The 13053-nt window shown below is 34.1% G+C and overlaps 1 protein-coding gene across 2 annotated transcripts in view; it reads left to right on the top strand.

The window, feature by feature from the left end:
- The first annotated feature begins 644 nt into the window (after positions 1-644).
- LOC148624197 (uncharacterized) overlaps positions 645-13053 on the top strand; it is a 31929-nt gene continuing 19520 nt past the window's right edge. Inside the window, exons 1-3 of one of the 2 annotated variants that reach the window (XM_088566764.1) lie at positions 645-1186; positions 2751-2940; positions 7210-7512. In XM_088566764.1, the coding sequence (XP_088422890.1) occupies positions 1178-1186; positions 2751-2940; positions 7210-7512 (502 nt within the window). In that variant the 5' untranslated portion in view covers positions 645-1177. The remainder of the gene's footprint in view (positions 1187-2750; positions 2941-7209; positions 7513-13053) is intronic. The other variant, XM_088566765.1, reaches the window with a different exon arrangement.

The following is a 13053-nucleotide window of genomic DNA, read 5'->3' as shown; positions in this document are numbered from 1 at the left end:
TGACATACAGGCTTCTCTAATTAAAGTACATTATTTTTCAATATTGCCAAATGTTACATTAAAAATAAAAATGTAGCATTATACCACTGCGAATATCAGGGATATGTGTATCTGGACTTACCTTATATTACTGTACTGCAAGTTGTACAGTATGAAAAATGAACATGGATGGTTTTTAACATCATGAAAGTGAACTGCTATATGTACAAAAAATGTATGCAAGATTTTTTTTTATAGTTGCAACCTCTGCAAAGTCTACTTAAAACCTTGTGATCCCTTGTTAACATGAATTTTCAGATGAGTCTGTACCCTCATTGTGTAACAGACCTAACTAAGATTACAATGTAAGTAAGTTGCCACATTTAGATCATTTTAATCAAAAATCTTGAAATTTACAAAACAAATCATAGCCCACCTTCCAGGAGGAAGCATGCAATATCAAAACTCAATATCATCAGTCGTCACATATATGATTGACAATGTCGAATAGGTAGAAAGTAATATTGACTATAGAGTTGAATGGAAATTTACTATGACATTAAATTTAATGTGAGCATTTTAAACGGTGACATTTCTTTTATTAAATTTCACAAATGATAATAACACATTATGATATCAGAATCAAAACAAATCCAAACATAAAGAATATTAAAATAATGTCCATATAAGTAAGCATCTCAATTTAAATGTCCATAATTAACACAAATTTTATTCATATAAACAATGCGCAACGAGAAAGGCAGGTAACTCCATCCACATTGCTTCCAAGTCCACACACAATACACGTAGTCTATGCGTTTGCACTTATTTACAGCAGGTGTGTACATTATATGTCTATTTGAATAACAAAGAAGTGAACTTTACTTTTGAATATTCAATCATTCAGTATGCAAATTATCTGTCGTAGTAAGGTTATCTGAACCAATAAAAAAAATCCGGAACTGTTCTTGTTCACTAAATTTTTCTCTGAAATAGATGGCAATAATTAGAGAGGTTCCGATGATGTACGCCATATTTCATTAACATCTGAGGCGACTTAGGTTCCCCTATCTATGAACTCCCCTGGAACTGGTGTGGTTGGGGTGCTTCAGAATCGTTTTTAACAGCAATGACGAGCACCACTGAAATTGTTTTCTGCCTTCAGACTTTTAGTATCTATTTCATATATTAGTACAACATGCGTTGGGTAAGTTTATGGGAGACTGGCGTGATCGTCAACCCATGCCCTACTTTCATTTTCTCTCTTATCTTGGGGTAATCCCTTTTGGGATTCGGCGCTGGAGATATTTTTTGTTTTGACCACCTCGGGGTTGTCTCGATTCAATTCATGTTTTTCAATAAAATCGGATATATCACTACTGCTCAGCAATCAATTAACAAATGATGACTCTAATGAATAAACACGGGTATCACCATCAAATTACTGATACGACAGCAGGACACTCAGCCTTCAGCAGATTGATACCACATCTTAGACCACGACTCAGAAGAATTCCCAGATTTCAGCATCCTGTACCAGTTACTTCTTATTTCACCTGTAACCAGTTTAGCATGTGAGAGTGGGTTTTACTGCCAAAACAAAATAAAACTGAGGTCCAGACTTCTACCAGAGACTGTCACCAAGTTTATGAGAGTACTACAAGATGGTTCAGCATTCATAGACTATCAACCAGGACCCACTGTTGACATCCTCCTTCAACAGAACAGAAGAAAGTAAACTGACAGTGAACACTGTATGAGCATTCTTACATTTGTGACAAAGTTGTGCTTTCAATATTCTAGTTTAAATATGACAATTATGTGCTTTTTATATTCTAGTTAAAATGATCTTGTTATGTATATTTATCATCTTTTCGTCAGTTTTTATTTTTATTGTATAGTGCTTGCTTTTATTATATATTAAAATATCATTGCTCTGTGATTGTATGTCTCTCTCCTTGTCTGTCTGTTTGCCAAGTTTAACTTGTGCAGTTTGACGTACACTTTTTCAACAGCAACATTTCACAAGTGTACTAAATCCTGTGTAAGACTTTTTTTGCGTATGTTATAAAAGCTCATTGGTTGAATTAGTGGTATGTAACCTAGATCTTTCAAGTCAAACTTGTCTTATAACTCCTTGTTATAGTTATTGCCCTTGAAAGATGAAAAATGATAATTTTTGCAGTTTTCAGCCAATATCATGAAAACTATAATACTTAGAAAAAAATGTTTAATTGATGAAATGATCTTAATAAGGCCTACAGAAATCTCTGTCAAGTCAAAATTGTCTTATGACTCTTTGTTGGAGTCATTGCCCTTGAAAGGTGAACAATTAGGGTTTTTGCAGTTTTCAGCCAATATCTTAGAAACTTTATTTGATAAAAAAAACTTTCAATCAATGAAATGATCCTTATGAAAAGGTCTATGAAAGTCTGTATGGATCAAAGTTGGTGGGAAGAAAACTTTTATCAGAGTTACTGCCCTTGAAAGGCCAAAAAGATTGCAAATTTTGACAGATATTTTGGAAACTATGGTATAGATATATCAGTGACTTTAATTTGATGAAAGAATTCTTATAATAAGGCCTACTAAAGTCCAATGGGTCATCAAAGTTATAGAATGCCTCTTTGTTAGAGTAATTGCTCTTGTAGGGCAAAAATTGAACCAGGTCGGTGATTGAGGCTCCTGGCAGCCTCTAGTTTCTTTTTTATTTTGAATCATTGAGTAAACATGATTAAAACTTACTTATTAACATGTACAAAATATTGTAGGTTTGTTTTATGATGTTTGGCCTGGTGCTAGTTTTGGCCACAGCATATCAGCTGACATGTCCAGACCAGTCCCAGAGACGTTTCCGTCAGCAGAATTGTACTTCAAGAGGTTATCCATATTATGATTGCCTTCTGTATGGTAATGAATACAAGGAAGGATGTTCCAAAAGGGAATATGCAGTTAGAGAAGGTAATAGATAGAAATAACAATTATATGCCATCACTAGGCATCCGTCATCTTTGTCATTGTCATTAATCATTGTTGTCATTAATAGTTTTTCCAAACTTCTCATCTGACACTACTTGACCAAATGGTACCAAACATAGTATGAATGTTCCTTGGGGTATCATGCATAGAACTGATGTGGGGATTTTTGATTCGTCGAAAAACATGGCCGCCATTACTAAAAATAAAATGTAGGGGTCGAACAGTAGTTTTTTTCATATATCTCCAAAACTTAGGTGTAGCCAAATTCTAACTTGGGTAAAAGTTTTTGATGTTTTTTTTGTTATTTTTAATGTTATTTCTTTAAAAAATCTATTCCTCTGACACTACTTGACCAATTGAAACCAAACTTGGTATGAATATTCCTTGGGGTATCCTGCATAGAATTGTTGTAGTGTACTTTGATCTGTCGGAAACATGGCAACTGTTACTAAAAATAATATATAGGGGTTAGTAGTTTTTCTCATATATCTCCTAAACCGTAAGGTTAAGCCAAATTCTTTCAATTGCTGAAATGATCCTTATGATAAGGCCTATAAAAGTCACCAGAGTTAAAAGTTGTATACGAAACCTTGTAAAAGTTATTGCCCTTGAAAGGTAAAAAATATTTTTTCTTACAGTATTCAGACAATAACTTGAAAACCAGAATAGATAGAAAGAAACTTTCATTTGCTGAAATGATCCTTATAATAAATTCTACAAAAGTCTTCTTGAGTCCAAATTGTTGGACAACATCTTGTTAAATTTATTGCCCTTGAAAGGCAAAATTTAACCAGGTGAGCAATTCAGGCTTCTGGAAGCCTCTTGTTTTTGGTCTAATTTTGATTTTTTAGCTCTCCTGGCTGTAGGCCATGTGAGCCATTGACCTCATTTGGCATCCATTGTCGTTGCCATTGTTTATAATTTTTTTAAACATCTTCTCTGAAACCACAGAATGGATTTAAAAACCATGGCCGCATTACCAAAAATAGAACATATTATAAGGCCTACAAAAGTCTCTGAGGGATCAAAGTTGTCAGACTCCATGTAAGAGTTATTGCCCTTGAAAGGCAAAAAATTATGTTTTTAGCAGTTTTTAGGCAATATCTTGAAAAAAATTAATAGATAGAATAAAACTTTCAATAGATGAAATGATCCTTATGATAAGTCCTATCAAAGTCTTTATGGAGTCAAAATTGTTGGACAAGTCCTTGTTAGAGTTATTGCCCTTAAAAGGCATAAATTTAACCAGATGAGCAATTCAGGCACCCGGAACCTCTTGTTTTAATTGGATACCTTGTAAAAACATGTACCTGCATTTCAATCAGATTTCTTGCAGTTTTCAAGTTATAGGGGGTCAAAGTGGCCACATCTGGGAACATTGACTTTTTAGCTCACAAAGGCCACGTAAGCTATTGCCATCACTGGACATCCATCCTCTTCCGTCTTTATTAACAATATTTCAGACTTTTCACCTCTGACACTACTTGACCACTTAAAATTTAACTTGGTATGAATGTTCCTTAGGCACTGACCATATTTAAATCTGGGGGGTGGGGGTGGGAGGGGCCTGGGATTTTCAATTTTCCGAAATAATTTTTTTCCGTAAAAATTCTTCACAAAATTTACTTGAATAAAAAATACTGAAAATCAACATTTTTACCTAATCTGCTAACTGACAGCATGGAGGCAAATTACTCACACATGTAAACAATATTCATACACTTTTGTAGTAAATTACATATATGATTTTATTTGAAGTACACATTCTCAGCTTTATTTTGACTACTTTTGATCAGAATATACACAAATAATGCACTTACAATGCATTCTAAGGTCTAGGTCCAGTGTGTTTTTGGTACTACATATGGGGATGGCCATTTGATCCGGAAGTGGTTAGTGAGACCTTAAAATCATAGTATGAATTTTTCTTTTTTTCTTTTTTTACATTTTATGAAAGCTTGTGATATTGTGAGTCTACTAAGACTACAACTAACAAAATCAGACATAGGACTACAAAGAAATGGTCATTTTTATATCATGCCCCTCAGTGATATTTTTCCTGAATAAATAAATAAAAAATGACAATTTTAACTAACTTGTCACACCAAATTGATATCTATGATAATTCAAGAAGTAGTAATAGTAAATATCATTTATCATAATGAAAAAAGGACAGATTTCAGCAATTTATATGATACGTGTTGCATCACTGTGTGATTCTTAGTGTGTGCTGTATGACCATTTGAGTACTTGGAATATCCTAAGCCGTGGCATTAAGAATTTCAGGAATGAGGTCAAGTTATGAGTCAGTTTTATTAAAAAAAATTTTGTTGCTGTTGTTTTTTACAGTACCTTGCACAATGCACCTCTTAAACTATAGTCAGATTAATAATATCACTATACTGGTATTATGTGAAAATGGAAATAATGACCAGGAAAGGCAATTTTCTTCAAATTACGCATTTCTCTGAAATATGCCATAATTTAATTTATGGTCTCACTAACCACTTCTAACGTTTCCATTACTTTACATGTTAAACAAATAATTTTCAATGTTTCACTGTGAATTCCCAGGACAAATGACACCTTAAAGTTGCATACCATTACAAAGCTTGGAAAATAAGGCTTTCAAACTCATTATTCTAATGGTACAATGACCGTAGAAATTCTTCACAAAATTTACTTGAATAAAAAATACTGAAAATCAACATTTTTACCTTTTCTGCTAACTGACAGCATGGAGGCAAATTACTCACACATGTAAACAATATTCATACACTTTTGTAGTAAATTACATATATGATTTTATTTGAAGTACACATTCTCAGCTTTATTTTGACTACTTTTAATCAGAATACATACAAATAATGCACTTACAATGCATTCTAAGGTCTAGGTTCAGTGTGTTTTTGGTACTAAATAGGGGATGGCCATTTGACTCGGAAGTGGTTAGTGAGACCTAAGCCATGTTGGAATAATTGTCCCTTTTCAGTGTTTTTTTTTTTTTGCTATTTTTGATGTTATTTCTTTCAAACATGTTCTCCACTGACACTTCTTGACCAACTGGAACTAAACTTGGTATAAATGTTCTTTGGGGTGTCCTGCATAGAACTGGAGTGGAGATTTTTGATTCGTGGAAAAAACATGGCCTCTGTTACTAAAATAGAACATAGTGGGTAGACAGTAGTTTTTCGCATATATATATCTCCAAAAGTGTTAGGTTTAGCAGAATTCTTTTTAATGCTGAAATTGTCCTTATTATAAGGCCTATAAGAGTCTCCAGGGACCAAAGTTGTCAGACAATTCCTTGTAAGAGTTACTGTTCTTGAAAAGTGAAAAAATATCTTGAAAACTACAATTGTTTGGGAATTCAATACGTTTTTTCAAAGGTAAATCAGCTTCTTAATGTTGAAATCATCATGTGATTGTGGAACATTCAACTTTTCATTTATAAATAGCCACATGCTTTTGGTTAGGGTTACTTTTGACCGTAGTCAATTTTGATCGGTTCAGTGTAGGATATTAGTATCTGATTTACACCTTCTTTAAAATTAATTTGTGGCCAGGTGGCGTGACTGATAAAGAATCTTGTTGGCAATGTCATAGATATTGTTGACTTCAGACATCTTAATCCCTTTTTGGGATTCGGTGCTGGAGATATGCACAATTGGTGTTAGTCAAAACAAAAAATATCTCCATATCTGTGCAGTCATGCGGTGATCAGCAGACCATAGCGTGTTTCAATAACTAATTACCTTGTAGGATGCTGTAATTGACCTTGGGGCACACACGTTTTCCTGTCGTAATTGATTTTTAATCCTCATATTTAACTTTGCACATTGCTGGTAGCAAAATAGCACAGTACTGAGGTTGATAGTGCAGTGCTTTTAGGGCCTGGGGAGTACACTTCTGGGAGCCTCTAGTTGTATGGACAGTATGAAGTTGTGTTTAGGGCAGATTTCTGCTTCTACTTGTTTTAAAAAAAGGCTTATAATAAAGTTTTGTATGAAAAAAAGCAGTTTGATGATCAACAATGTACAGGCCAACTAACTAAACAGTTTTAATCAATAGCCAACACAACCTTTAAGTTTTAGATGTATATAGAGTAACAAATTTGATTTAATACTAAATACTCTTCCTCTCTAGAATGCTACCTACTATCATGTTATGTATGTATCAAATTAAATTTTAATATTTACATGTAATACTAAATACTAAATTTTGTATGAAAAAAACTGATTTTGTATTTAGGATTTAAGAAGATCAGAATGCCAGGAATAACCAATGGAAATTGTAGTGAGAAGAGATATCAACCTATCACCTTCTTTGCCAATAAGTTTACTGATTGTATGTATATAAAGTCTACATGTGTGGAGGAAGGTCAAGTATTGGCCTCTTACAGGACAGGGTCACAAGATAGAACATGTAGATGTGATTACAGAGCAGGATACAGCTATATCATCCAACCAAGAAATCCCTGTTCATGTGTTCCATCAGAGGAGGATTGTAGCTGTATGAGAAAATACTGTAAAAACAAAGAGGAGTTGTCAGCAGGTATTGAAATAACTTGTTTTCTTTGCTAATGTTCAAAGTTATCTGAATCTTTGTAGTATTTGTAAAACCAAATAACCAAGTACCAATCAAAGGCAACGATTTTAAATTTACTTCTTATGTACGGTAATACAAATTAATGAATTTTATGCATAACAAATTTTAGAAATTGATCAATTGATCACAGATATTCACTCAAAACGTTTTTTAACCAATTCTGATGTCCTGATTTATTTATTAAGGCCACTGTTTTTTAATTTGTTGGCTTATGGATTTTTAACCTGAAGAAATTAAGACAAATGGTGGAAAAAAAATAAAATGGTAACCAGAAATACGTAGGAATTTTATCCATGAATGTCTTAGAAACTATTATAAAATATGTTTTACACAGAGTTTAGAAGCATAATTATAATGTTCTTATATATTACATGTACATGTAGTTACACTACACAGCAAGTACCATCAATTTAGAGACCCCATGCAGGTCCGGGTGTTTAAAGAATAGGTCTGCAGCAGTGCTAAGCTTGTCGTAATAGGCAACTAAATAGTGCTCAGAAACCTAGCCAGGGGCTAGGCGCTCTGCCCAAAGAGCAACTGGGATTTGTGCCCCAGGTGGTGGAATGGGATACCCCTGGCATGTTACATGCTGGGGTTGTCAGGCTATAATATGGAAAACCTGACTGCAAACCATAGTGGTGCACCGTGTTGGGAAAGGTGCCAAGTTCCTGGCACGTTAAAGAACCCTGCTGTGGTAATCGTTAGGAGTAGGAACCTTTGCGCTCCGTCACAGGAGGCTAAATTGCCTGACCCTACCCATCCCTCCTTTTTTCTAATGTCAAACAAAATTTGTCGACCCTATTTATCATTGTGCCCAATCCCTCTTTTCATTTCATCATCATCATCGTTTCATGTTCATTTTGTTATCCATTTCATGTTCATCACCTTAATATAGCTGAAATATTGCTGCTTTGGTGTTAAACCCCAACAAACAAACAAAAAATCAATTTAGAGTCTCCAATTATTTCTGTCCCATGAATTCAATGTGGAGTACTTTAACAATATTGTTTGCATCCCTGTCATTGCTTAAATTGTCATACAAGTTGGTAAAAAGTAAGTAAAAAAAATTCAATGAAAATAGATTGCATTTGTATGAAGGAGCATTGTTCTTGAGTACACAATTTTTGTCAGAAAATGGCTAAATGGTAATTTAATGTAGAAAAATTAAAGACTGGAATTAAAAAGAAAAAAGTAATTATAATAGGAAAGTAAGCAGAATTATTTAGTAAAAAAAAACATGTTTTTTGAGAACCAGATTTTCTTTTTAGATCATACCAAGAAACAAAATTACCCTGACAAGATTGCTTTCTGCTTAGGAAACTGATTTTTGAACATTAAACAGGAGCCAGCTAAGTGTTTGTTGTTACACTAGATTTTGAAAGCAAACTAAAACGAAGAATGGTTCATAAATCAGGAGATGATAAACTTTTCTCCTTTTCACTAGGATTTCCCAATATTATCCTATTATATTTTGTTGTTCAAAAATATTTAAAAAAGGGAGGATGTTTTTGTAAATACTGTCTTTTGAATAAAATACATTTAAAGAACAAATTATGTTTTTCATTAAGTATATATAACTGTGCTTATGTATATTTAAACACTTTAATTTCTCCCACCAATTTTCTGCCTTTTGCGTCAAGGCTTTTTAGCTCACCTGGCTTAAAGGCCATGTGAGCTATTGTCATCACTTGGCATCCATCGTCTGTCGTCATCTTTCATTGTTAGCCTTTTTCAAACATCTTCTCCTATGAAACTACTTGACCAATTAGAATGAAACTTAGCTTGGTTTTACCTTAGGGTATTCTTTCAGTCTATTATGATGTACAACCTTTTCCTTTTCTTTTGCATTCAGTTGTATCCTGTATACCACATTGTTAACTCTTTTTACGATAATATGTGGACCATGCCATGGTCCTTCTAATTTTGAGCAACTTTTCTATTGGGATCCAACAACCAGACTGCATCTCCAACCTCGTATTGCATCTGATTGACTTTCCGATCATCACACTTTTTAATGTCATTACTGGGTTTTAACTGCCTCTTTCTTGCAAAAGCGTGTTTAGTGTATATCTTTTCCTGAAGTTCTTTCCCATATTTACTATAACTTTAAGGTTTTTCCTCTTCATAAGGGGGACCTCTGCTCTTTTTCAACATTTTTTTGTTAACAAAAGCATGATACCTTTACCTACTTAGTTAATAAGGAATGGTATGCCAGGTGAGCAATTCAGGCTCTTCCAGAGCCTCATATTTTACCTCTTTTGGCCAAAGGTTGTGTGAGCTATTGTCATCACTTTGCCTCCGTTGTCTGTCATCTGTTGACTCTATTGTCCTGAAACTGCTAAACCAATTGGAATGAAACTTGGCATGGGTGTTTCTAAGGGTATCCTGCACAAACTGATCATTAAATATTTTTTGAAATGTTGAAAAATATGACCATTTTTACTAGAAGTAGAACATAGGGGTCAAAATACAGTTTTTGCACTTGAATTTAGCAAAATTCTGACATGAGTAATATTGTTTACAATCTGAATATGGACTTATGCTGAAACAGATTTTTTTGTTGTTTGAAAATCTTCTTCTCTGAAACAATGCAACAAAATTTATAAGTAAAATTAACATAATTGTTTCTTAGGGTATCCTGCAGAAACTGATTTTAAAATTTTTCATTGGTTGAAAAACATGGCCATCATTACTAAAAATAGAACTTAAGTGTCAAAATGCTTTTGTTGCTACTTTTCCCTCAACTATTGAAGAATATCGAAGATGAAAGCTAGTCTTAAGATAATCATTGTTTTCTGGGTTGACTGGCAGTATTGAAATGTTTTTGTTTATGCGACCATTATCATAATGGCTGCCAATACGAGGCTATTTTTACCAGTTGCTTGGGTTCCAATGATTTTTGGTTTCAGAAGGAAACATAGTATTCTAAGCTGAATGGTGATGACCAAAATTTGTTCTGAGTGATCATTTCCAAAATGGCTGTCATTCTCCTGCTAAATTGTACACTTGCTTTAATTTCAAGGATATTTGGTTTATATAGTAAACATGGTCTTCTGAGTTGAAGTGATGATGAAAATTTGATGGTCTTTTTCAGCAAATGTATAGTGTGCTAATGTCTCCTCAGACCTGTTGGGATAACAGGACTCCTACCCTAATTTTTATTAGAGGTTCTAAAAACTTTATGAAGGCATTTCCAACATTTTACAGTGCCTTAGGTACTAAGTTGAACATAAAGCATTCATCAGTAGATGCTCTTTTTCAGCAATTTTTTGTCAAACATGGTAACAAAGCATGATACCTTTACTTATTTATTTAATAGGACATGGTTTGCCCGGTGAGCGATTTGAGCTCTTCAAGAGCTTCTTGTTAACTCATAAATCATTGATAGGAACTGTTGACATTCTTTTCAATTAAAGGTACTTTGATTCAATGACATCTAGCCAGCGTTTATGTGTTTTCATAACCATAAAAACCCTGGAATATGATTTTATTAAAGTGGTTAACTTTCCAATGATCACTTGGAATGAACCTTGTGCAGGTCCAGGTGTCAAAAGAATAGGCCTGCAGCAGCGCTAAGCTTGTCGTAAAAGGCGACTAAATAGTGCTCAGAAACCTAGCTGGGGGCTAGGGTGCTCTGCCCACAGAGCAACTGGAATGTGTGCCCCAGGTGGTGGAATGGGGTACCCCTGGCGTGTTACATGCTCGGGTTGTCAGGGTATAATATGGATAACCTGACTGCAAACCATAGTGGTGCACCGTGTTGGGAAAGATGCCATGTTCCTCGCATGTTAAAGAACCCTACTGTGGTATTCTCCCGGTGTAGGAACCATAGGGCTCTGCCACAGGAGGCTAAATTGCCCAACCTTACCCACCTCTCCATATTTCCAGTGGCAATCAAAATTTGTCGACCCCATTGTCCTTGTGTCCCATCCCTTTTTCATTTCATCATCATTTCATGTTCATTTTAACATCAATTTCATGTTCATCATCTGAATATAGCTGAAATATTGCTGCTCGGATGTTAAACCCCAACAAACAAACAAACATCTCTTGGAATGAGATTCCTTACTGACTTTAAGTTAATGAATGAAAAAAATAATTATTAAAAGATATTTTGTTCATAAATTTATTTAATTAGTTGTCCAATTTCTTATGGTCAGTGACAATGTAAAATTACCTGTAAAGGAAAACACAAGTTCTAATATTTTTTTATTTTCTGCCAACAGGAACTTGAAAAAAACAATTCAATAAAAACTGTTGGCCTTAGATTACTGGAGTTATGTAATTCCACCAATACACTTGTTCTTAGGCAGTGCTAATGTAAGTCTTGTGATAAATTAGCACTCTTTCTGAGCATTATAGTTAAATAGCACATGAATCAGGAATTAAACAATAATTTTTCACCAAATTATAAAACTTTCAGATGGTCTTCATCAATATTTGCCAATTTAGGAACTACATTTGCTATGAACTAAACACAGGTCAAATTATTTAAATATGCGAAGTTCATTTATTTACCAAATAAACTGAGCTGTAAACAGGATGATTTCATCCTGAAATAAAGAGTAGACTTAATATAGCAACACAGTAAATTGCTCAGATAGGACAAGGCTTTTTTCATACATTTTAGACTTATGGTTTTGTCATATACTCTTGTCAATGAATTTGTAAAGGGAAACAGTAACACTAGCAGTCTACTGTTGATCCTTCTCTTTGTCCTTTTTTGTCAAAGAAGTCTATTTATAGACTGAACTTGACTTAGAGATAGTCGGCAACCAAATTATGTAACCAGGATAGACATTTCAACGTATAATTGACATAATAACACTCTGTGGATTATTCTTCTTGCAAATTTTGCATTAAGATATCGCTCCGCCGCCGATCATACTTCATGTCAAATATGTGATGTTTACTTTACGTACGATATGCCGGCGTATAACGATTATAAGGCTATTTAATATGTGTAGAACTGCAAGATTTCAATGATTATATGATATTAACTATTTAAATTTTGACGCAGAGAGCTGAACTATTTTGTCAAATTGACCCGAACATTCCCGTTCGCTGGGAGGAAGGCTCAATCCAGATTTGCCATTTTTTCTCTCGATTTGACCCTTTTAATGAAGAGTCCGGGAACTTCTAATGAAGGATTTTCGGAGCTGCAATGTAAATTTTTTTCTCCCGATCTGACCCTTTTAATGGAGATGCGGAGAACTTTTAATGAAGGATTTTTGGAGCTGCAATGTACACTTTTTGTGTAGTAAGTATAGATTACAGTGGCGGATCCAGGGGAGGGTGCATGGGATGGTGTTGACACCCCTCTTTTTTATTAGAAAATTTCATGTGTGATTAATTTGATCCCTGGAATTTAGCTTCTGTACATAAAATGCAAGCACTGTGTACATATATGTTAATTACTACATGTACATGTACATAAATAAAATAAAATGGTAAACACACATGTACATACATGTAGCAAACAATGAA

The sequence above is a fragment of the Perna viridis genome, chromosome 2 (assembly GCF_037379345.1).
Source record: "Perna viridis isolate PV_CMFRI_1.1 ecotype Kerala chromosome 2, ASM3737934v1, whole genome shotgun sequence".
Taxonomy (NCBI): domain Eukaryota; kingdom Metazoa; phylum Mollusca; class Bivalvia; order Mytilida; family Mytilidae; genus Perna; species Perna viridis.
This window is presented reverse-complemented; position numbering and strand designations above follow the sequence as displayed.